Source organism: Trachemys scripta, chromosome 3 (genome assembly GCF_013100865.1).
Source record: "Trachemys scripta elegans isolate TJP31775 chromosome 3, CAS_Tse_1.0, whole genome shotgun sequence".
In the NCBI taxonomy this organism is placed as follows: Eukaryota; Metazoa; Chordata; order Testudines; family Emydidae; genus Trachemys; species Trachemys scripta.
Genome location: NC_048300.1, coordinates 121,840,282 through 121,866,935, shown reverse-complemented (window position 1 = coordinate 121,866,935; position 26,654 = coordinate 121,840,282). Strand labels below are relative to the sequence as shown.

The 26,654-nt window shown below is 39.1% G+C and overlaps 1 protein-coding gene across 1 annotated transcript in view; it reads left to right on the top strand.

Annotated features, from left to right (window-relative positions):
* Window positions 1-26,654, top strand: part of CDC40 (cell division cycle 40) — a 55,251-nt gene that overhangs the window by 5,298 nt on the left and 23,299 nt on the right. The window contains exons 2-7 of the mRNA XM_034765886.1: window positions 10,602-10,688; window positions 14,908-15,037; window positions 20,658-20,741; window positions 22,689-22,828; window positions 23,554-23,650; window positions 26,339-26,478. Of these exons, the coding sequence (XP_034621777.1) occupies window positions 10,602-10,688; window positions 14,908-15,037; window positions 20,658-20,741; window positions 22,689-22,828; window positions 23,554-23,650; window positions 26,339-26,478 (678 nt within the window). The remainder of the gene's footprint in view (window positions 1-10,601; window positions 10,689-14,907; window positions 15,038-20,657; window positions 20,742-22,688; window positions 22,829-23,553; window positions 23,651-26,338; window positions 26,479-26,654) is intronic.

Sequence of the window (26,654 nt, the reverse complement as noted above, 5' to 3'; positions counted from 1 at the left end):
TTATGTTAACTTCAGTAAAGATTTTATCAATTTGGTATTGTCCTCAGTGTATGTGTTCTTGCCAAGCACCCTGAGAGTCCTCTCCCGATTATAGAACTCTCTGAGTTCTTGAACTCTGTAGTCTGAATTGGACAAAAACCTATAAATCCTCTGGTCGGATGCGATCAGTGGCGAGCCATGACAACTAACCCATCAAATTCAGGTCAACGGCGCTTTGTTACTCTTAGCAAATAGAACTGAAATTGAAATGTAAGTAGCAGAGAATTAAACACATCCATCTGAGTCTTGCATCTTATTGAAGATTTTTATTTAAAAGGAAAAATGCTGGGAATGTGCACTGACCTCTTTAAAAATTACTTGAAAAAGTCAGGTGTGATCTACAAAAATAAAATATACAATAAAGAAAAGTGGGCTATTAAAGTATTTTATGAAATTTTCTATAGTAGTATGAAAAGGTCATATATTTGCTATGTTAAGCATTTTAATCCCTTTGCATATAAGGGCCCTATTTTTCAGTTATTGTTGAAGTTGGGATACATTTCATTTATTTGGGGAGAGGGAAAGCCAAGAATGTATTTATTGGGAGTGGAACCAACAAGAGCCTAGAATTCATTCATTGGTGGGTGCCCAGAAATTAACTGGGAAAGATGCATATTTCAGAATTGAAGAGTGTCAGCACTGATTATTATTATTTTTTTATGTGTGGGAGCAAATTGATTTAATGGTGGGAAAAGATGTGATAATAAAAATCAAATAAGTATGACTTTGAGAGTAAGGAGGCATAGTGGCTCATGTACTTTTAATCTGGGTATAAGACTTAGTCCTCAGGCTAGCAGATATTGTGGAAACTGGTCATAATTAATCCTATTAATATGAAGGTTGAGGCCAACATGCATTCAAGATCTTTATTTTAGACACTTTGTGAAAGAAGTTACTTAAGTCAGTTGACACATTTTTATTCTCAAATTCCTTTCAGCTTCACTAAGTACCGTATATTCTCGTTCATAAGCCGAATATTTTTGGTAAAAAAGGGGCGTATCAAAGAGTGGAGGTTGGCTTACACCAAAATTTGATGATTTTAAACTATGGAATCATTGAATTGAATATCTAATACATTGTCATTTTGTTTATCTGGAGCCCCTCAGCTCCCTATGGCCGTGGTTCGCCATTCCCAGCCAATGGGAGCTAAGGGGCTCCGTGCCTGTGAACGCTCCAGGTAAACAAAATGTCCAGGCCTGCTAGCGGCTTACCCTAATGGGCCAGGAGCCAAAGTTTGCCAACCCCTGAAATATAGGGTCAGTTTATGAAAGGGTAATACAGTTTAAGCTATTTTTACCTAACCATCTTGGGGGGTTGGCTTATAAACGAACGGGCTAATGAACGAGTATATACGTAATTTCTTTTTGGTGATCAAAACTGTAGCCACAGGATACAAGCCAGAGGGTGACTATCCCAAGTCTCTTACAAACATTCATGTCTTGTATTACTTTCAAATATCCTTAACACATGGCTTTGTCAGAGTATTCAAATTGATAAAAGGAAATATTTTACATACAGCATGTAATTAGACTGTGGACCTCAATGCCCCAGGAAACTGGTGAATTCAGTTTTGGAAGGGATAGTAAACCTCCTGCTTCAGGTTTTAAGACCACTTCTAACTAGTGGAGATTACAGTAAGATTTAATGTAGGGAGCATATCATCCTATATCTTTCTCTGTAGTGCTAACTACAGTCGGAGGCAGGATACTGGACTAAATAAATGTTGGGTCTGCTTCAGTATGGTAGTTCCTATGTTCCTAAGTCCATGCTGTTAGTGCAACATTAGTATCAGGAAGAACTGAATCCCAACAAAAGGATTCCATGTAGTTTATTTCAGAAATTTAAAGTCTGTTTTTTCTGGTGCTATCAGTCAGGTTTTTGGATTATTCAGGTGCGCAGAGAGCATTGCTTCAAAATAAGAACATGAGACTTGGATGCACATGGGCATTAGACTAATACTGTAGAAACTGATCCCATTTTGAATGTATCTATGCAGTTGATATGAATGTTCACATTCCAATAATTTTAATCTAGTCTGTGTTTAAAATATAATCCTTGTCCATCTGGAAAAAAATTAGTTTCTTCGGTTTGAGGTTTTGACCATATTTGTTCTGCTTTTACTTTCAGTATCCTTCCATCCCATCCATCCTTAATGAGCTAGAAAACTGCTAAGCATATGTTGTGGGGCTATGCTAAGCTTCAATAGTCATTTTAAGGGACTGTTTATGTGAGGAGGACTTTACTTAATGTTTTTTAAATACAACATTTAAAACTATTTTGGGTTTATGGAGCATAGAATATCCTGTGGACGGTGGAGACCTAGGGCTTTATCCTGCAAGGTGCAGAGCACGCTAGCCTAATTCACCAAAGCATTTAAGCACGTGCTTAAGGTTCAGCAGATGAACAGTCCTACTGACTTCATGGGGACTACCATGTGGTTAGCCCCATCTAGCAAAACACTTAAAGTGCTTCAGAACTCGCATTGTCAAATCCGTATTGCGTTGGCCTTCACTGCAAATACAATATAAATCTCAGCAGGAGATGTTTAAATTTATTGAACAAGAATGTCACTTAATATTTCTTGCTGGGCTGTTAAGTTTGTGACCCATGGGATAGGGTCTCCATTTACTGCACTTCAATTTTAATGGATAACTAATGCTGATTATAAATCCTGTACAAAGCAGGCTGCCCTTGTTAGTTGCTTGGCTAGTTAGTGCTGAACTATCCTAGGGTCTGAAAACTTTGTGTTTTATTGACCAAACCATACAACAAAAATGTAAAAAGTTGTTTAATATCAGGGTGGATAAAAATCAATTATTTAAAATAAATAAAATCTGAGGGTTTTTTTTAATTTAAATCAGATTTTTTTGATAAAATGCTTTTTGAGGGAAAAACCTATCTAAAGATACACTATAGGTCAAAGATATCTCATCATGGAATAGAGATTATAAATTCTAATTCTATAGTATGAGACAGTATACTCATGTAATGTTTGAGAAGTTTCATAAACGAGTTCTAATAGTTCATGGATTAGGGACCCAATTTTATGGGGTTCCAGGAGTTTCTGTATAGATTATTTAGGTTAATCTTTCTATCTACCCATGGGACTCAGTGCTCAGTCTAGAAGATACATCTCTACCTCGATATAACTCTGTCCGTGTTATAGGTGAAACCGCATTATATCGTATTTGCTTTGATCCACCGGAGTGCTCAGTCCTGCCCTTCTCCTCTTCCCCCCCCCCCCCCTTGGACCACTGCTTTATATCCGAATTCGTGTTCTATCAAGTTGTGTTATATCGAGGTAGTGGTGTACTATCAGAGATGCTTAGTTTTGCAGTTCTCAAACTGTGGATTTGTGTCTCCAGAGACAACATGCTTGTTAACAGCAAAAATGTTTTTAAATAAATAACAGAGGTGAGAAATAACAGACCTCAACCCTGTTGTCCCTCTGTAAATTTGTGTACACAGAGTCAATCCCTTACCTCTCTCTAAAAGTGCAAAGTTTCAAAAAGTTCAATGAATAGAAGATTGTTGGGGGTGGAATAGATCTGGACAAGGAGAAGAAGTCTGGAGATAAATGTGAGAAGGGAGGGACAAGCAGTAGAAACAAAAGTGAAACTGTTTGAGCAGCATTTTCCAGAAGTCTTGAGATCTTTCTGAGTGTGGCCTTCATTGATTTGAGATCTACCATACCATTCTCTCACTAGACGGGAAAACCTATAATGGCAGCAGGCTGTAAAAGAGACTCAGTTTAGGAAAATTTTAATGAAGTTCCTCTACCTGTGGTTAAGACAGGTATGCATGCAAAATGCAAACAGTGCAACAAAGAAATGCAAGGCCTGGTTGCCTGAATGAAACAACATCATGAGAGAAGTGTTCCTTCTCAGGAGGAAGCTGCGTTGAAGATTACGAAAGGAACATGCCTGAACATGCAGGATCTTCAGGCTGGTAACAACCAACAGGAGTGCACTTTTATGTAGAAATCCATGATTAAATCGAGTCTTTCTGATTAGTGACTTAAATCATGATTTGATTTAAATCAACTCCACCCTGTTTAATGTAGAGACAACGCACAATTTACTCCAGAACTTAGTAAGAAGTTGCTTAAGGGCCAAATTCTGCTTTCAGATGTACATGCACAGCTCTCATCAAATTCACTGGGAGCCATGCATTAACATCTGATGGCAGAATTTGGCCCAAATTATTGTACTGTGCATTTAAAGATTAAAATTTTATAACCTCCTATGGGATCAAAGGATTGTGAAGTCTTAATATAAACCACTGAACTTGATCTTCTGATACTGTTCCTTAGTCAATTATGAGCCCAATCCTGCAGTCCTTACTGAAGCTAGCTTATTTTGGTGGGAGTGATACCTGAATAATGCCTGCAGGCATGGGCTATGTTTAATTTGAGGATTTTTTTTCTGTCACTGTCTCACAGCCCCAAGAATGAAAGATCCAGCAGACTTTCTTTTGTTGTGGTGATGTTTAATTAAGCAGCTACAGTACGTTATTTGTGTTCTATTATTATTTATTTTTATTTTATATTATTGTCAAATTGTTTTCATAGTTATAATGTTTAAGTGTTTCGTGATGTGTCGCTATGACATTGCTAGAAAAGCAGAAGTAGAAGCAGCAAGGCACTGTGAAGTGGGAATGGGGCCCCTAGGTCGCTGACGTGATTTAGTGTCTCAAAGGCCTGGAATCCCTTCCCTGCACCCGGTTCTTTTGCTATCTTTGACCCATATGCTGCAAGCACAGCTGATGGGGCTGAAGGAGGACCTGTGCTGACAGCAAGGTGTACTGCAGCCCCCAGAGCCTCCCAGGAATGAAGAAGTTCCAGTTTCACTAGACACCTCTCTTCCCCATTATGGAAGATGGCAATTATTACAGGAGTCACACTGTATATAGAACATAGTCTGTAGAAGGGCTGACAGAGGAAGCATTGGTGGTGGTCTTAGTCTGATTAACCATTCGTGCTCCTGTTACTTGCTAGTCGCATAGTGGTGTTGTGAAGATTAAAGCATATACAGCACAATATGTTGACGAAATGCCAAACGATATAAGTTTGCATTGTGTAGCATAGAACTAACACGAGTCACAGGTTATACATTTCAGAGTATACTGTACCAAGAGCATACATTCTGCTATCCCAAGCATGTATGTGCTAATGTGATCTAGATCTCACTTGCAATAGACCACTAGAAGGAAATAAAGAGGAGTTATGGACACATTTTCAAATTTCTTTATGGGTAGCTAAAAGTGAAATGGACTAAAGGAGAGAAAACTAGGCACACTTCAACAGTGTACTGCAGGGGTAGGCAACCTATGGCACGTGTGCCGAAGGCGTGGGCACGCAAGCTGATTTTCAGTGGCACTCACACTGCCCGGGTCCTGACCACCAGTCCGGGGGGCTCTGCATTTTAATTTAATTTAATTTTAAATGAAGCTTCTTAAACATTTTAAAAACCTTAATTAATTTACATACAACAATAGTTTAGTTATATATTGTAGACTTATAGAAAGAGACCTTCTAAAAACGTTAAAATGTATTACTGGCACGCAAAACCTTAAATTAGAGTGAATAAATGAAGACTCAGCACATCACTTCTGAAAGGTTGCTGACCCCTGGTGTACTGGCTGGTTATCACTTGGTGCACAAAAGTATAGTTTGCTTGATGGAACGATGAGTAAAGATGAAGATGTTGGAATGTGGAACTGTAATGAATGTGCTTCAATTTCAAGGACCAGCAGTTTTCACATCCAAAGAATGTACATGTCGTGGTATGGGAATGAATTTATTGTATGACTTCCAAATGACTCAGCACTCTTCAGCAAACAGTAAAGTGGAACCAAAATTGCTATAGTCATCCTCCTGAGGATTGTCTTTCATATCACAATCTGTCATCTATTGTGTGCCATTCTGTAGCTGAGAGAAGAACTTAACAGGTAGAAGAAAGGGGATACAAATAATAGAACTGAAAAATTCTTGGCATTTTATAAGGTTAGGCTTCTTTGACTCTTAAAATTTAAAGAATGGCAAACAACTGGCAGCTTAATATCAAGTAATTACAAGTCTGCAAATGTCAGACAATTGTCCAAATCTTGTTGTCTGATCAGTTTATTGAATTTTCCTTAGAAATAACATAAATGAGCCTAATCTTCATCTAAGAAATAATGAGATGAGATGCTTGTAGTATGCTTGTTGGTCTGTTAACATAAACTGTTTGGTATGATTTGAGAAGGTTGTCAGATACTCCTTTAGGTCATGGAGCTGTAAGAGGAAAAACCCAATCTCATGTGCAAGTAAGTAATACCATTCAGGGAATTGTTTTGGTACAGTTCTATTGTAGTTGCTTTTGTTTGTATCTTTGTGTGCGGCTGAATGAATGGATTAGTGTCCATTATACTGTTCCTAGTCAAGAGCATGGGATATAAAACTCAGGCTTGCAAATGTACCGGTAGCTGTTGTCATCCAGGGCCAGTGAATTGGGAAGGTCATGTGATTAAAGGAATGAGGTCAGTCAGTCTGAGTGCAACACTGCCTGCTCAAGCAGGAGCCATGGAATGATTGTGTATGAATTATTTTTATCAGGCAGGTCTAATGAAAGACAGTCTTTCTGTTTGGGCTTACAATTCCAATATTAGGCAGTACAATAGAAATACTTGCCTGATTAGGAAAATATATATATTTTTTTATTGTCCTAGTTATTCTGTAATCAGGTTATTTAAATTGCTTTCATAAACAGATGCTGATTTTCTCCTCCTCCATCTGTGATTTAGAGAACTAGATTTTAAACCCTTTACGTCTTAAATATGTAAGCAAATACATTATTGTTGACCTGCCATTAAATTAGCAAGAATAGCTCCTGTGGGCATTACATGCTGGTGAATAGCTAATAGTTTTAAGTAAATATATACTGTAATATGCTATATTGTTCTGTAGTTTGAAAGGGCAAACTTTGCATACTTCATATAAGAGAGATTTTTATAAAGGAGAATTAAAATTCTAGTGTATTCTTTTTCTTTCTGTTCCTTTAACTACACCCATTTGATCCTGTGGGTGCATGTATACTTAGTGGCTTGTGTACGCACGAAAATTTCCCAGCACAGCTATATCAGAATAATTATTCCGCTATAGTTTGCTGGTGTAAGTCCATCTGTGTACATTACCCCAGAGTAAAATCACAAAGTGTTGGGAAGAAGTGATCTTGGAGGCAGTCATGGCCATTTAAGACTTTAGAGCTTTGAAACAGTATCTTAAATTGCACCCATAAACTAATTGGAAGCCAGTGCAGATTCTGGAGCACAGGTGCAATGTTTCATGCTTTTAAAAAAAGCAAGATGGGATATCCCCTGTCACACATACCCTGTTCTCCAGTTGAGGGAACTGATGTCAAATCTCTTTCTTTAGGCTGGATCTCCAGACCGTCCAGTTTAATCTCAACTTGGATTGAGTCGCTGCCAGTGTGCTCTCATCCAAGCCTATGAGTAAGCTGATCAAGTGCATCAGCTTGGTCAGATGTCATCTCTGAGTACAATATGCCACTCATAGTAACATTGTTCTAGTTCACGTTAAATAATTTGCAATTTATAAAGGCTAAATTACATAATTTCTGTTTCTAAATCCAAATCAGGCAAAAGTGAGAAAGTATTCAGAAAGAATAAGATGTTTTGCAAAACCTAAGTACGGCTCTCAAGGGAAGTCTATCTTTTGTTGGCAATATCCATTTGAAGAACTGTATATGCTCAGATGGAAAATGTGTAAAACTTAAGAGATCTCGATTATCATTGTTCCACAGGAATCTAGAGGACTAATCAACAAACACTTCATTTCTGATTCCCTTAAAAAGTAAGCATAATGAAAAGTATTGAAAGTGTAGAGAAGGCTATGTTGTCACTTTGACTTTCTTATCCTTTAGCCCAAGAATCAGAAAGGTATGTTATGTTAACTGGATGATATTCAGCTTATATAAGCAGATGCAACTCTCATTGAAGACAATAGTGGCACCTGCTTCTCAGTCTTTATGCCAGGGCTGAATTTGACCAATTATAATGCATAAGGATGAATTATTCTTGGTTTACATAGATCCCTGGCCCAGGCGGCTTATCTAATTTTGAGAGATAAAGGCAAACTGTTAAAAGGATAAAATAGACATGAGGAGAGTTATGTTCTGAAGTTTTATATCAGAACAACTCACAGAGATAGGTTGTTTTATTTTTTTTAGCAGAAAGTGCTTCCCATGGCTGGTGATAACCATTTGTGCCAGCCAGTTGACTAGGAAGCCTCACTTGAACAGCAGCTCCATCCAGGGTGTTTACCTCCCACACAGATGTCCTAAAGATGAGCATGCTGGACCTGGTTCCAAGATATTATGGTGGAAATATTACATGCTTTCAGGGTCAATGGTGATCTATTTAAACAGAGGGAGGATGAGGCAAAATGAGCAGGCTTCTAGTCAGAGGTGTGTATGTGGACTGTGAGTTTGATGCTAACTGACCTCAACTAAACTGGAAAAATGTGCTATAATCTGGGGCAAAAATGCAGACTGTTGCATTCATTTTTGGCCCAACCAATGGAAGTGAGGGAAGAGGTATGTATATAAAAATATATTCTGCCTTGAACACGAGAACTATCCCGATGTAGATTTCCAAGGAGAGAAGCCCTATTACAGCATGCCTTCAGAATGGGAGAGAATGTGCATCAGTAGCAGCAGAAGCATGTTCAGCGACGTGTGTGTTCCATATGGTGTCTGCCTTGCATCTTCCCATTGTCCAAACTGAATGAATGCCAGCGTAATCAAAAGCACTGGATGGATAAACTTCCTAGTCGTATTAGTTACTGGCCTGCCATTTAGGAGGCTGAGGGTTATGGCATTGGCAAGAATGTCAGTAGGGAAGGCTCGTCCAGCAGTCCATTGATAACCTAATCCATTATCATAAAGGGGTAGTGGCGTTCAGTACTTGATTTTTGTACCCGGTTCAACAAACGCTTACAGCTATGGTACATCCTTGTTTCGTTGAAGCATAGCAGCATCCACAGGTAATGCTTTCTACCGTCTCTGGTTGGAAAGAGATTCTCTCCCATCTTCATGGATGATCATCTGGCTTTGCTTATATATGCCTTTGCCACTTCCTAGCTGGAATGCACCAATGCAGTACACCTGGGCATGAAGCCATCAGGCCTTAGAAAACTTTAGCTAGTACAGAACATAGCAGTGTATCTCCTCAGCAATATGGGCTACCACAAGCTGTGGAGGTCTTGGTCCTTCTCTACAAGGTTCTCAATGGCCTGAGTCCAGAATACATAAAAGATCATCCAAAGCTCCAGGATGTGGACCACGGGTAATGATTTTTGGAGCATAAGGGAAAGCTTTTCTGTGGAGGAAGATGGAGTTTGGGGGGGGGAGGGGCAGGTCCCAGATTGTGGGACAAACTCACAGGGATCAAGGACTATCCAAAACATCTCCACCTTTTGATCCCAGTGCAACACATACTACTTTTACCTTCCCTTCTTATATATGTGCATATTCCTATGTTTTTAGTGTAAGCATACAAATTAAACCTAACAAAACACTATACTGCATACACATATTTCCCCTGGGGAGAGGATGAAGAATGAGCCACATGTGAAATATGCTAGGTGTGTTGCTTAATGCATCACTGGAAGGTGCTCAGTACTATCAGTGAGGCAGGTGGTATAAGTACCTGTATAAAATAGAATAACTTCATCCATGTGGGGGAGTGAAAAAATCTCTTTAGCCAGACAATTGGCTCAAAAGCAATGTTGACTGACTTTGGAGGGATGATGCAAAGTGGAGTTGAGGATGGAGGCCAAGATTTTCAAAAGTGATACATGATTTTAATGCCTAAACATATGGGTGACCAACTGAGATGTCAGATTTTCAGAGGATGGATGTTTAGCACTGGATGAAAATTGGGCCCCTTTAAAGTATATGTTGAGTTATGCACCAAAATCACTGGTCACTTCATAAAATCTTTGGCAGCTGTGAAGGAAAAATAGGGGAACATAGTGACCAACAGAGATTCTTGGTACCTGGCATCTTTACAAAGACATCTGCATCAGGGAGGGAAGATAGTTTGCATAGGGTTCTGTTTATACGCTGTGTATGTGAAAGAGAATTAATGGAGGGAATTCCTAATAACCCTGTATCTACAGAAATGTCTTCTAAAAAATTTTCCAAGCTCCCGCTGTTTTGTTTTTCCCAAGGTACTTTGCTTTTTCTCCAATAGGCTAATGGGTATAGGGGGGGAGATGTTAGAAAATTGGGTGTTTTTTTTTTTTTTTTTTTTTTTTAATTGCACTTACAGCTTTACTGGTTAAGTTGAGCCTTAATTAAAAACTTGTCAAACTTTTGAATAAGAATTCTCGCCAAGCTTTTCCTGATATTTTTTTTCTTCAAAACTCAAAGTAAAATTACAAAGGTATAATTTAAAAAGCATACCGTGCCCCATACAGTCAAGTTAGCATCTGGTATTTTAGATTAGCTATATATGAGAAGTTTTGGTTACATTTCAGTAGCACTTTTGCTGTATTTCAGGAAGATGTAGAGACGGGAGTCCACCTCGATCCTGCAATCAAGGAAGTTCAGTACAATCCCACTTATGACACCATGTTTGCACCAGAGGTAAGAAGATTTTTATTAAAACCAGAAATGTTAGTCTTCCAAATTAATTGGCATTCCACTGAGAAATGTATGTGGCTTAAAAGGAATGTTTCATGTTAAAGTTGTTCTAATGTGAAATTCAGACATTGCAATGCCTGTCCTCTTCAAATATAAATGTACAGAGTTCCTCAAGTTCTCCCTAGATTCAGGGATGCCTCAAGCTTCTGGACTTTAAAGATAAGAACTTGGGTGAACTGTGAAAGACACCACATAACACAAACAGGTACCCTGAGGATGTCATGTACATTTGTAATATAACTTTAAACTATTTTAAAGCTATTCTAAGAGAAGAATCGTAAGAGCTCTTCTCTACCAAACTATAGAGCAGGGATCAGCAACCTTTGGTCCGTGGCCCGCCAGGGTAAGCACCCTGGCGGGGCGGTCCGGTTTGTTTGCCTGCTGTGTCCGCAGGTTGGGCAGATCGCAGCTCCCACTGGCCACGGTCCACCACTCCAGGCCAATGGGGGCTGCAGGAAACGGCGGCCAGCACATCCCTCGGCCCATGCCGCTTCCCGCAGCCCCCATTGGCCTGGAGCGGTGAACCGCAGCCCGTGGGAGCTGCAATCGGCTGAACCTGCGGACGTGGCAGGTAAACAAACCAGCCCGGCCCGCCAGGGTTCTTACCCTGGCGGGCCGTGGGCCAAAGGTTGCCGATCCCTGCTATAGAGTATATAGAGTAGGAAAGGTGGAAATCCAATAATGTGGAGCATTGTGCTGTTAAGAAGCCAGTACAGGATATTACCTGGCTGAACATCCTGAAGTGTCCTGTCTTCTCAGTTCTTTTGATGTCTACTCATAATGTTAATCAGTGAGCAGTTGCCAGAAGTTGTATAGATCTATAGGTTATAGAAAATGGGTATAGTTTTGTATAAAACTAAAACCCAATATTACCAATAGAAGCAGTATTCATGTCATGATATTTAACTCAAGTATTTTCAATTTTTTTTTTTTTTTTTCAAATGAATGCAGTGTATAAAATTCTTTTGGATTAAAATTAGCCTTCTTCAAAACAACTGGAACTGTTTTTCTATCGTAACTGTTTTTCAGTAGCCTACAAACTATTTGTCTGAAGGATTAAAAGAGATGGTTTAAGCCTTCAAGTTGTGTATAAATAATTTTATACATTATTTGAAAACCTCTTAGTGTTATGATACAGTATAAGAATTAATGTCACATTTAGACAAATAAAGGCTGTCTGCAGGTTGGAAAACAACTCTGCATAAATTTTGCATCAGTTATGCTTTGTTTAGAAAACTTATTGTGCAACAATGTGAGCTAGACGCTATTTTAAACAAAAGCTCGCAATCTGCACTTTAAGTGGGCCAAATAGACAACAATACTGTCTCAATTTATGGCTGTTGGTTTGCATAGATGTTTGAATTAAGAAACCCAAGTGGTCTCAAGTGGGACAGGTTCAAGGCTTTGTGATTGGAGCCAGCAAGCACAGAAGTCATAGTGAATGTGTGGCACTTGATTTGCACCTATTAATTAAATACTTTCTCTACCTGGTCCATGGTGACTTGAGGAAAAGTTACTTCTTTATCATCTTGGAGAAGAGAATTAAGGCGGGGGATGAACTGCTAGTGGAGTCCCTCAGACTAGAGAGAGAGAGAGAGCGCTGTCTACATGGTTCTCTCATCTTCCTGTAATTATAGACAGAACGGCGCTACTGGCCTCTAACAAGAATTTTAGAAAGACAGGGAATGTAAAATGGAATATCACAGTGAAAATTAATTATTCATTGTTAACTTCTGTCTCGTGATGAGACTAAGAGCATTATAGGGAAGTAAACTGAGAACCAGTACAGTTCTTTACACAGCATATTGTCAACTTGGGGAATCCATTGCCACAGGAGATCAAGCCTAAGGGGCTGATCCTGGGCTGCATTCAGCATGCGTAAATCCTGCTGAGTACATTTGGTGCTGCATATGTGAAACACATCTCCGAATCTGATCAAAATATGGCTTCATCCTTTCTTCTTCAAAGGACATGATAATTTTATGACTAGTAATATTCAAGATAAGATAATGGTAATCAAATCTTATGCTTCAGTGCTTAAAATCTCTCTTCCTATGTAATTATTGTGTAATTGGCTGGTGAGTTATGAGTGTTTTTTCTTTTCATTGAAGCATCAGGTGTTTAGGTATTGCTGGAGACAATATAACATACAAACTGGATTCATGGCCTGATCTGGTATGGGCAAGCAAGTACAGAATCAGAAGTGGTTCTGTTGATCCGTACTTGAATTCTGCACTAAAGACTTTTATTGGCGTATGACTGGGAATTGAGTATACAAAAAAAATCTAATGGATTAAATGATTCTCTCTCCTTTTGAAATTCATAAGAAAAAAATAAGAAAAATAGGTTTTAAGTCAAGGGAGAGAATAGGAAACTTTTTTCAAGGAAGAGGAGGCTCGGTTAATTCTATTATCTGCACTCTAAAATGTGTCAAATTATTACATTTAAAAACAATTTAATCTTGAGATTGGTATTCAGCACAGGAAAGCACCTTGGGGAATAAGCAACATGTATAAAAGGTAATATACTTAGCTTTAATACATGCAGCTGTCAGTCTTGAAATCACAGCTGCTCAGAGCTGGAAGTTATTTTTTTGCAAAGCTTGAGCCAATTTTGGTATGTATGGGCAATAAGTAGTACGGTTTGAGTTCTCGGAGGTAAAATAAAGCCGAATCAAAAAGGGTTTATCAACTGTTTTGAGGCAAGAATATGCAGCCTCTATAAGATATGATAGTTTAGTGTCTTAAAAGTTACAACCATAGAGTTTCTAGTCTAATCGACTAATAACATAGTAAACCTGTAGCATCACTTGTAGTGGTCAATTTTACATTAAAAAAATGCTTGAGAGATTGCTTTGGTAAATTATAGATAAAATATTCAGTTTCTAATTTCTCCTTGGGAATTGGGGAGGAGCAAATAACATGGGAAAAGAACATCCATGTGCTATGAGCATGACATGTTACAGTATTGGGAGACAGCTCTGCACTGTTTCAGTACTGGTGCTCTTGCCATGTTAATCTGTACTCCTATGTAAGTATCTAGATGAGCCTTACCTGTGCTTCATTCTGTTTGCCCAGTCCAGAATGGGCTTGTTTATTGGACACATCACAGACGTGTGTGTGTGTACAAACACTTCTGGCCCTTATGTGTACCATTGCCTTCTCCTGGATGGAATGTCAGACCTGTTCTAGTGTGTGATAAATACATGTACTATTATGCAAACATTCATGTGTCACTGCTTATCAATTTTGGTAGTTATTTTTATTCTGACAGTGGCTAAATTCTCTTCCTTTGTGCTCCACACAGTGGCGCTCTACTCGAATATTCTGTTCTCCATATTTTGAGAGAGCCCATTGACTTGCATGGAAATCCATTCAGATAGGGCAGAATATACAAGTCAAGATCTGCCATGCAGATCTAAAGAAACTTCTGCTCTTGCATTTCAGCTCTTCCATCCCAACTCATCACTTTGCTGTAACTAGACACTATATCCAATTCTGTAAACTCTCCTATGTAACTCTGTGAACCATGTGATACTTCACTTAACCAATATACAAATATAAAATTGTATAGTACTGCACTTTCTTTAGAAAACAGGTATGCATTTGTGTATGAATTGTCTATATTCTGTAGTTGTGCAGCTGATCCTGCTGATATATTATCACATTTTTATTTTGAGTGATAAAAATTTTTACAAGGCAATTTCCATATTGGTACAACAGTTCTCTAGGGTTTGACTTTCAAAAAAAGATACTATGTGGTTTTAGCTTCCCTTCCCCCTTTCCTGTTTTCTTCTGTATGTTTGCATTATTTACCTATTTAGTGGGAGGTTTTGCGTGTGGAGTAATTTTTTTTTTTATTGACTTGACCTTGCCAACAGTGCTGTGGGCAAGAAGCTCCACCGAGAAAATTACTTAATGCATAAAGAAACTCCTATTCTAATTGGCATATAATATAATGTACAAATATTATTCTGACATATATTCAGTTACAGTAGTCATAAAGGGAAAGTAAGCTAAAGCCACTATGTACTGCCCTTCTTGAAAGTCACACCGTTCGTGCCCTATAGAATGTTATAGATGATTACAAAATACTTAGCAAGAAACTATTTCCTTCTAGAATAGTGTACAACCTTTAAATACTTTCAATTTTGTTGATGCAGTTTGGGCCAGAAAACCCGTTTAGGACTCAGCAGATGGCTGCACCTAGGAATATGCTTTCTGGATATGCAGAACCAACACACATCAATGATTTCATGTTTGAACAACAGAGAAGAACATTTGCAACCTATGGTAAGACGTACAACTCCTTTTATTTAACTCTTGAGGCTGATCTCTGTCTTAAACTGTCACATGTGTGGCTGGGCCTGTAACAGACTTACAAAATAATATTAAATGAGAATCTGCACAGTTATAGATCATGGCATTTATTTTGGAAATGTTATTCAGTTATTCCCTCTGAAATGTTAATCAAATGCAAGACCTCCTACTGAACCACTTTAATTAAACCCTCCATTAGTCGTGGTTATATAGAAGATAGAAATGACAATTTCACATTTTAACAAATTGACAAGAAATTATATGACAGAACCTACCCACAATAGGCTTATGATTCTAGCACAATGTAGCTATCAGAAAGTTAAAAAAGCTACTTACCATAGCAACTGGTTCTTCATGATGGTTGCATATATGGATCCACACTTCCCACCCACCTTCCTCCTTCTTCAGTATTTTGTTCATAATTTCTGAATTAATGGAAGGAAATGGATAGGTGGTTGGTGCCAACACCCTTTTTTTAAGTTTTCTGTCTCAGCAGTGTGAGGGTGTATGGACTCAGCGGATGCTTGCTAGAAGCTTTGAGCTCTTGTTAAAGGCACTCATCTCCTTATGCCTGTAGATCCATATGGGCAATTGCCATAGTAACCAGTTAATTCATCTCAAGACCTTTTTTTAGCTTTCAAATAGCTACATTGTGAAAAAGCATAAAGCTCGTTTTGATCTTGTTCTTCAGATTGAAACAGTGCCGTAGAAAATGTACAGTATGTAAAAGCAAGTGGATTTCTGAGCTTTTTCAGGTAGAAAGAATGTGCTGTGTATTTACATGAAAGGTTTAAATTATGAAAACTAGAGTCAGTGTGAGCCATGTTTACCCAGAAAATCGTGAGGATAAAGTATCAAATTTTAAGTAATTCTTTCAACTGTCATAAATTACCATTTAATGTGTATATCTTCGAATTTTCTTTTTCAGTTTCCTCTTTGGTTTTTTTGTTGCTTGTTTCCATATGCATCAGCTACCATTAGTACTATTTTATAAGTGTGAAACTCATTGGGTATGTCTACACCTGCAGCATCGAGTCTGAGCCCATGTTAGCTGACTCAGGCTCACGGGGCTCGGGCTGCGGGGCTACAAAACTGCAGTGTAGACATTCCCCCTTGCAGAGCCTCAGAGCCCAGGCTCCAGTCCACACCCAAACGTCTATACTGCAGTTTTATAGCCCCGCAGCCTGAGTCCTGCCAGCCCAAGTGAGCTGACCTGAGACAGCTATGGCCTTGCCATAGGTCTTGTATTGCAGTGTAGACATACCTGTTTTTATGAGTAACAGAAAATAGTGGCAACCTTGTCCATAGGATCTTTGTATTGTTCTGGGGATGGTTCCAGAAGTGGAGCAGCAAAAAAGCTGTGCTAGACTCGGTAAATCAGAAGAACCAGCACGGAAGCATTAGAAGCTTCAGTTAGGAGGGGCAGTAAATGAGAATTGTGATGTCTCAGCGTATTAGCAAGTTTGTTATGAATTACTTGAAAACATACCAGAATTCTTGAAATATGTTGCTAGAGTCTCATTGTACCATTGTCCATAGAAAACTTTACCTTGAAAAATTGCCTTTCAGTTTTGGGAAGGGAAGATAAAAATTTCTCATGGTAAATTGGGTTAGTAGCAGAGCAGAAGTGTGTAGCTGTCTCTATATAAATCTAGGTGGGAAGCAATGTTGCTGACTGATTCCGCTTCAGCATACTGGAAGAATCTGTAAAGTAACCCTGCTTCAAAGTTGCAGGTTTCAAAGGCCTCCTACCTCAGCTGTTAGGGCCCATTTTGTTCATTTGGCATTTGTTTAACCAGTGACTTTTCTCTAGAAATGCAAATTAAGTGTGTTGTAAGATAGAGGGCCTTGTAGGTGAAATAGTTTTGTAAAAGGAAGCAAAGGGAATTGGTGAGGGATTTATGTGCCTTCCATTTAACCTATTTACTATACTTTAGAATCACAATCTTGTTTTATGTGTGATTCTTTAAAATTTAACACTCGGTCAACTAAAACCCTGTTTATTATATTGCTTGGCAAACAAAACAAGTAGTTTTGTGGCTCAAAATATTTTCATTCTACTTTTCTTAAGATAAGTACTTAACTTCCCTGTCAGCAATATTCTTTCTGTCCCCATTCTTGGAAGGGACAGGCGCATACTTCTTATACCAGGGGTGGGCAAACTATGGCCTGTGGGCGACATCTAGCCCACCAGCTGATTGAATCCGGCCATTGAACTTCCGCTGGGGAGCAGAGTCTGGGGCTTGCCCTGCTCCCATGCTCCAGCCGGGGATCGTGGTCGGGGGTTGCTCTGCGAATGCGTGCTGTGGCTCCCGGAAGTAATGGAATGTCCCCCCCCCTTTGGCTCCCACGTTTAGGCGCGGCCAGGGGGCTCTGCGCACTGCCCCGTCTGCAGACGCTCAGGGCTGCCCAGAGGATTCAGGGGGCCTGGGGCAAAGCAATTTTGGGGACCCCTTCCATAAAAAAAAGTTGCAATACTATAGAATACTATATTCTCATGGGGGCCCCTGGGGCAAATTGCCCCACTTGCCTTCCTCACCCCCCCCCCCCCCGGAAGGCCCTGCAGGCGCTACCCCCGCAGCTCCCATTGGCTGCAGTTCCTGGCCAATGGGAGCTGCGGGGGCAGCGCCTGCAGACGGGGCAGTGTGCAGAGCTCCCTGGCCGCGCCTCCAGGTAGGAGCAAGAGGGGGGACATGCTGCTGCTTCCGGGACCTGCTTGAGGTAAGCGCCACCCGGAGCCTGCACCCCGACCCCCTCCCATGCCCCGACCCCCTGCCCCAGCCCTGGTCCCACTCCCGCCCTCCAAACCTCTCAGTCCCAGCCTGGAGCATTCTCCTGCATCCCAAATCCCTCATCCCCAGAGCCTGCACCCCCAGCCGAAACCATCACGTCCCTGCCCCAGCCTGGAGCCCCTCCCGCACCCTGAACTCCTCGTTTCTGGCCCCACCCCTGAGCCAGCACCTCCAGCCAGAGCCCTCACCCCCTCCTGATCCGCAACCCCAATTTTGTGAGCATTCATGGCCTGCCATTCAATTTCCATACCCAGATGTGGCCCTCAGGCCAAAAAGTTTGCCCACCCCTGCCTTATATGCTGGCAAGATGTAAATTCCCCAAACTAACCAGTATGTAGGTGTCGGCCCACTTCATCAATCATCTTCCTGACATTTTTCACCTTGCCCTCGTGCCCATTCTGGCAAGGCTTTCTCCACTAGCTTGATATTAAAGTGAATATGACTTATTCGATGTAGCTTCTTGTTGTTTCAGAGAACCAGGTCTAAGTGGCTAGTTATTAGACATCTGAATCACTTATTTTCATAAATGTAGTTTGATGCCTAAATTTTCAGAAGTGACTAGTGATCTTGGGTGCCTCAGATTTTTGGGTGGCCAACTTGAGATGCTTTAAAGGGGCTTGTTTTTCAGAAAGTATTGTGCACGTAACGTCTGAAGGACAAGCAAAACTTTTACATACGTTTGCTAAGCACTGTTGCTCAGATCCAGCACCAAACAGGAATAAGATTTGGCTAGTAATTTTTACAGGGCCCAAGAGTATGAGAAAGTGAGTGTTTCTATCAGTGTGTGCACATAACACTTATTAGAAGTATATTATCCTTGCATTCAAGTGTCACTGTCAAGGTACAGTTCACTTTGGCAGGTCTTTCAATTGCCTATTCCGTCGGGGTTGTTTAAAATTTCAGTATACGCATCCTTGGAGTTTCATTCTGCAAGAGTGAAGTAATCTACTATGAGTGCATCTTTAAAGAGATTTATTTATCTGTAATTGTTCTGTTATGTGCATTAGACTTGTTTGTGCTTATTTACCCCCAACTTTTTTCAGATATAAGGTGGAGTGGAATTGTGCCGTTCCAATCAACGTCAACATATAATCTTGATGTCTCTAGTTTTAATTGAACTGAAGGAAAGATGTGAGTCAGGGCAGGTCATGTAAATGCCTAGCCTGCTAACGCAGTAGGAGAAAAGGATGCTTTCCGTTGAAGTTGCATTGGGAAGTCTGCAGACTTCCCATTATAAAGTAGAAAAGCTTTTCTAGAAGAAAAGATACTGGACCAATGTCAAACTTGTAAGTAGGCATGGCTCCCACTGAAGCCTGAATTTGACTCAGTTGCTCCATTCAGTGGCTTGCTGTCCCTCCTTCCCACTACTGAGCAAATGAGTCCCAGAGATGGTGCTAATACAGCTCGAGGACAAAGAAACCACTGCATTGATTTTGACATGTATCCAAAGTAGAATCTCTGCTTTAATAACAGAAACCATATAGCTCAGAGGAGCCCATTAGATGACTGGCTCAGTAACAGCAGGCAGTTGTCCTGTAAATCTAATTGGCAATGTCTGTTCAGCTTGATTGTGTTGATCACATGATCGTATAACATTTAGATAATCTGTGTAACAACTTGGAATAATTTTTAGTAAGTTATTACACAGGCATGATGGAGCTTCATATTTGATCACAAAGGGATTTATTTATATTTCAGTTTCCTATTTTGTAGTATAGAGTGCTCTGTAGGGTCGGATCAGAGTTAAAGCACCAAAGCACAAGTCTTGATTCCAAAAGTAGATCTGCTGCTTTGCTCTGCTCTTCTGCTGACTCCTCTAGACATTTAAAGAACAATCGACTCTTTCAGCATTTAAAAAAAAAAAAAAAAAAAAAGCAGAGTGGGAGTGTTGCTGAACCAGTGCACTTTGCCCAAGAGAAGGGGGGAATAATTGTGCTGGTGCAGGGATATCCATGGAGAGACTTTTCTAGTGTCCTGGTACTCTCTGTGCGGATCTGCAAAATGTCAAGTCATGTGACAGTGCTGCGTGGTGGTGTTTGCTCTAGCATTTATCTGGGGATTTTGTTGGTCATCTTCGTTTTCTTGATTTAATTATCTGAATTCTGAGGTCTTATTTGAGTCTTCAAAGGACACTGTCCCATTCAAATATTTAATTAAAATTCATTATATGTCCACAAGGGTGCACTCTTTCTCAAAAAAATGGCATTAGTGATCGTAAATATTCTGTGCACCTATTCCATAAAAACTAGATTTAATTATTTATCTTTACTGTAACATTAAAGGTTGTGCCATCTACTTGTGTTCTTCCCACCACATTCCCAGTTATTTAATGCAATATGTACTATCATGTTGCATTTCTTGGATGCGCGTTGTGTATCTGTGCAGAATGGTACAAATTTAAAAATTAATATGTTGCTGTAACAGTTCAGTTTTAGGGCTGTTCCTGAGATTAGCACTCGGTACGTTAGCACATGGCTGAGTTCAATAACTTGACCAGTGACTGCTTCAACTTGTAAGAGGTTTGAGCGCTCTGGAAGCAACACGCTCAGACTCTAGTGGGAAGCGAGCACCAGGCAATGCTCTGCAGTAAATCCAGTAGCTAAGCTGGGAGAAAAGTTGATGGACTTCAAAGCGTATTTCATTCAGTCCTTCTTGACTTAGGAAGATATCTTAAATATAGAGCTTTGAGGAAGATATATTGGGGCAAAGGTCCTCTGAGATCAAAGAGGAGAATCAGTCACTGGGAACATATGCGGAGCAAAAATTTCAGCTAACAGCTGGTATTTCTGCTTTTATTATAGGTTATGCATTAGATCCCTCTCTAGATACTCAGGACGTTGCTACTAAATACATTGGTTCTGTAGAAGAAGCTGAAAAAAATCAAGGTAAGTAATGTCAAATTGGATATAAAACAAAATGGTGTTAATGGCACTCTGTTCTGTTGTTTCAGTTTTATGGAAAACCAATAATAGGCTATCGTGAGATGCTAGGAAACATTAATAAAGGTTTGTGATGATGTGTCAAGAGAGATGCTCCTTAGACCAGAAGTCTAGGATGAAATGTTGGTTGTTTTTTTTTCTAAACTCAATAATGAACTGTAGTTTCCCTTCCATGGTCAGGTTAAGAAAAGTTTTTTGGGGGAGGAGGGTGTTTCTCATTGTTTTGTTTTTGTTTTTTTCTGGAATGTGAATCTTTTTAATAGTTGTCTGATTTTTTTCTAACACAAGATTTCAGATTATGATTTGACATTAGAATAGAACATTTTTTTCATATACAAATGACTTAACAGGTATGTATTTTTGGAGTTCAATTGAGCTGCAGTGTCATCCTTATTCCATCATGCTTTGTGCTAAAATTGTACTTTTCCTGCATTGCAATAGCTGCTTAAAGTAGGTTAATCAGCTGTATCATACTACTCAGTGATGCGGGGTAAGCTGATAAATGATGTATATGCCAGTTTGCCATAACACTTCTGTTTGCAACTTTGTGTTATCAATAGTTAGCAAAATGGAGCTGTTCTCCCCACACCCCAAAAGAAAAAGGTAGCCCAGGGGCAAGATTTTCATCCAGAGGCAGAAGAGCCTGTAATTGCTACTTTGATGTAACATATTAAATGTTTTTAGTTCTGGTAAAGTGGTTTCTTTACATTTGAAATTCTGCTCATGTAAACACCTTCTCATTAGTAACATCTTCCCCCCCCCCCCCCCATATAGCCTGAGATTTGTTCCTATGTTTAATTAATACATATTGCTGTAGCTTATTCATTACGTTATTTTCAAATAATGTTTTTAAAAGGCTTTAATTTCACTTTCTCCTTTAAAAGTGAAGTTGAGGATTTTAGAGTTCCTTTCACATAACAATTCCACTGGGGAGAGAGGCAGTCAAGATAAAAGTCGTACTTAAAATTAAAACTTAACCTGTTACTAATAACATCTGTAGTTAATGTAAAGTCTTTAAAAACTCTAATTTTATTTATAAGGTGTACTGTTTGTTTGCTTTGACAGTACACTGGCTCTTTCCCTTTTGTTTATAGGCAGTGTCACTTTCTGATTCATATGCAGCAAATGTTTAGGATTTCTGAGTGTACACATTATTCTAAAAATCACTAAAATATATCATCCTATGAAGGGTTTTGTACAACTAATGCATAATCTAAACTTTAATGTCTAAAACTCACTGTCACTTTGATTTCCCTCAATATTTTTCTTAATGTTTGTATATTGCAATGATGAAATTCTGAAAACACAAACTTTACTTTGTAAATGTAAAGAGCTTAGCACTCCCGGTAGGTTAGTGAATGTGTGCAGCTCAGTGTGAGACTTGAAAGATGCTTGGGATGAAGTGGGGAAGGAAGAGTGGGCAGATGACTGGGGTTTCTAATTATTTCTCTAGCAAGTGGTCCGGAAAAAAAAAATCTGGTCGTGGAATAGAGAAGCTTAGTTTTCAGGGAAGTCAAGATGTCTGGACTCAATTTTTCCAAACTTTACAGAGTGCAAAGTGTGAAACAATTAAAAATGCCTAGTCACTGTGTTCATATGGCTGCAAAGGTGTAATGATAAATATATTTTTGTGGACTTCACATGTATTTTGTAACTTATAACAACCATCCATCCATCCATACCTAGAATCTTACAGCCTACCCATCTTCTCGTTACTTTGGATTAAATTAGCTACAGTCATAAGTAGGTTAGTGAAGCAGCATTGTGATCCTGAAGACCTCTTCCCTTCTGATATTACTTGGTGTTTCTATACTGAAAATACAGTGACTTGTGTTCTTGACGTTAAATGTTGCATAAACGTCAGTGTCTATAGTGTTATGTTTCTTCCTGCAGGTTTAACAGTATTTGAAACAGGACAAAAGAAAATAGAAAAAAGGAAGAAATTCAAAGAGAACGATGCATCTAATATTGATGGCTTCCTGGGACCATGGGCAAAATATGTGGATGAGAAAGAAGTAGCCAAGCCCTCAGAAGTGAGCGTTGTTTAAAGTGTATTGGGTAGGAATTTAGCAACACAGTGGCATACCATGGCAGAGACCTAGGTATGGAAGAAATCTTGTGACTTCACCAGTATAGACCAGTGGAGACCAAATGCACTGTGGCAATGATACATTTGAACATAGTGCTTTAAGTGCTGTGTGTTTTCTAAATCCACTGTCCAAATTTTCAGAGATTTTGTATTTATTTTGTTGGCCTGAGGGTAGCTGCTGTATGATAACAGAAGCATCTAGGTAAAAAGAATAGTCAAGAAATACTCTTTAGTAGGAAAAAAGACCAGGCTTGCCTCTCTTCAATCATGGATACTTAAGGCTATGTTGGGGAAGTTCTCCCACTGACACAGCACTGTCCACATCAGCGCTTATGTCAGTGTAACTTATATCACTCTGGGGAGTGGTTTATTCACACCCCGAGTGACATAAATTATGCTGATATAAGCTGTAGTGTAGAGAGAGCCTTTGCTATAGCCTATAAGCAAGAGTAGAATGCATTGTTTTTAAATTCTTTCTAGAGTGTGTATAACTTTCTAAGCTGCTCTGGCTTCGGTTAAAATTTTACTTTTTGTAATTGGCTTTTTTCCTATGTGGAAAATATTTCTAATATTCGTATTTAACAAATACATTGTTTATTTACTAAAATTAATGTATCAGTTTTGGCTTTTTGGCTTTTTAAAAGTCTAGACTGTATTTTGTTTTTCTAGGAAGAGCAGAAAGAGTTGGATGAAATAACAGCAAAGAGGCAGAAGAAGGGCAAACATGAAGATGATAAACCTGGAGAGGAGAAGACTATCTTGCATGGTAATGCCATTTTAGTCAGCTTTAATTTCTGCTACATTCATCCTCCAGGATAATATCATGTGACTTCATGTCAGCTATACCGCTGACTCACTCTGGTAGCTATACTATGTGAATCCATTAGCTCCAATACAGAACTATAAAAGGAGTTATTCTCCCGTAGGCTGTGTCTACACTATAGACTTTTGAAGAGGTGTGATATCTGACCAACGTATCTGTGCTGACAAAAGCTCCTAGTGTGGATGCAGATATACCAGCAAATTTGCATTTTTACAGGTATAGCCTATTTCTTTCATGGGGGGGGGGGGGGGGAGTTTTACCGGTACCAAGTGCAGTTGTGCTGGTATAGCTGCATCCATGATAGGACCTAGCACCGGTAAAGCATCCCTAGTATAGACAAAGTCTAAGATAGAGGAACTAGGAGCAGGGGGAGAGAGGTCCTGCAGGGAATAGCCATATTCATAACCAAGCTTAACTGAAATGTTTTTAAATTATCAGAAAAAGGAAACCTCAATGAGGGGGAAAATTTGAACTAGTGCCAGTTTGTATTGCTCAGAGTAGTGTGGCAGTGTCACCTTCAAATTGCCATTCACTATTTTACAAAATGAAATCTTTAGGGTTTTGGGTTCTGCCTCGTTGCAGATTTAATACTTCACTAATCAATTGATGCAAGTTCAGGCTTATGCCTTGATCTAGTATCTGCTAGTAATACTTTGGATTACAGTTCATGCTGTAACAGATTATATATTAAACATTAGACAGTCACTTAAATTTTATTCTTAGTCTATTTTATGCAATTTTCTTGCTGTCATGTTGTGAATAATTGTTTAGCCAAGTAGAGTTGCTGCATATTGAAAGTTTGGATCTTTACATAAAAATATTTACTTAGGGCCTCATCCCAAAGCCCTAAGCAGGCGAAATACCCAATCATTTCAATGATGGTTTTGCATGCATAGGGCCTTAATTGTATTAATGAAAGAGAGTAATTTGTAAATCGGGAATCTTCCTTCATTGTTGCTAATTCCTTCTTTTCTCATAGTCATATAATAGGAAAAGGAAAGAGCTGTATCACTTACCTTTATGACTTACAGTATTTGTCATGACCCTGGTATGTCAATAGCATAACACTTACTCAACAAAGTGAATAATAAAGGACAAATAGATGTGATATTTTGTATCTAGTGATTTTTTTCCCCTCTGTTTTCCTAGAGGAAGTTTCAGCAGGGAATAAATGTTAGGACTGCTTGTTCTGTACTTTTCAGCTGTAAATGATGGATCTCTGCAAAAACAAGCTTATGATCAGAAAGTCATTAGTGCTTCTGTTCTCTAACTGTATTTTTTATTAAATTTTTGATAACTTATTTCCATGCGAAAAGACTTCACCTGGAGTTTAAGGTAGAATGGATCTAAAATAGTCAGACATAATACCCTTAAGGAACACTTTATTGTTCTCAAAACACGAACTTCATGGAAATTCCAAATTAACGTTCCATTGTATTAAATTACCTAAAATATTCAGTAATATGCAAGTAGACAGTTCAGGTCACTCAAACAACTTAATGTTGCCTCAAAAATGCTCCCATGAGACAATCTAGAAATTAAAAGATACTTATCTTTCCATCGCACATGTTCATCTCCTTAGTCGCTAATGTTGAAGTGTTGGGTATTCTCTGAAACATCATTGCCTAAATATGACAGTTTCTTTCTTAGATGACTGCTTCCTCTGTGTTTTCAGTCGTATCTGATTGATGCTGGTGGTTTTAGGAGTGGGGTGGACTAGTTTTACTGCTGTTAGTCGGGCTGACCAACAGTTCTGTGAGGGGGAATTGGATCTTTATCTGACCCGTTAACAATTCAGTTGATGCACTATAGTCCGTACACAGGGCTAGTTGGAAATATAAATTGCTCCCAAGTTGCCATCAGTTATTTCTGTGCAGCCCCACTGAAGGATTGCTCAGGGGTAAGGGACTGACTTCAACTCCTCTTGAAACAACCCCATTGATTTAAAAAGAGTTGGATTGAGCCCTAAGTGAGAGCCCCGTTTGGTATGTGGAATCTTTATCACTGTTGGTGATAAACAAGCCATGGCAAAAAAGCTTAATGTTCAGAACCCAAACAGATTTCAGAGTAGCAGCCGTGTTAGTCTGTATCCCCAAAAAGAACAGGAGTATTTGTGGCACCTTAGAGACTAACACATTTATTTGAGCATAAGCTTTTGTGGGCTACAGCCCACTTCATCGGATGCATAGAATGGAACATATAGTGAGAAGATATATATACATACAGAGAACATGAAAAGGTGGGAGTTTCCCAACCAACTCTAAGAGGCTCATTAATTAAGACGAACTGTTGTCAGCAGGAGAAAAAAATTATCATCATTTTGTAGTGATAATCAAGATAGCCTATTTAAGACAGTTTGACAAGAAGCTGTGAGGATACTTAACATGAGGGAAATAGATTCAATGTGTGGAATGGCTGAGCCATTCCAGTCTCTATTTAATATCAAATGGCTGGGACACAATATATGTAGAAATCCAAAGAGCAATTTTTGGTTACTTTTCAGAACAGTACTACTGTCTTCTATTGAATTCTTAATCTTAATTGTATGTGATGGTTGGTACTTCCCAAGTCTGTCACCTTTGAAACTACAGGTTCCCTGCAATTCATAGTACTTTGTGTTTTTTTTGTTAGTCAAAGAAATGTATGACTACCAGGGAAGATCCTATCTTCATGTTCCTCAGGATGTTGGCGTTAATCTCCGTTCTACAGTGCCCCCTGAGAAATGCTATCTCCCAAAGAAACAGCTCCATGTATGGTCTGGACATACAAAGGTAGGGAATATTGTTTGTTTTGCAAATGAGGTTTTTCTTTTTTCATAATGTAAATTTTTGTCTTTGTGGCTAAGTAGCTTTTAAATTTATGGAGATATTTATTTCCTAGAACTGGAAGGAACCTTGAAAGGTCATCGAGCCCAGCCCCCTGCCTTCACTAGCAGGACCAAGTACTG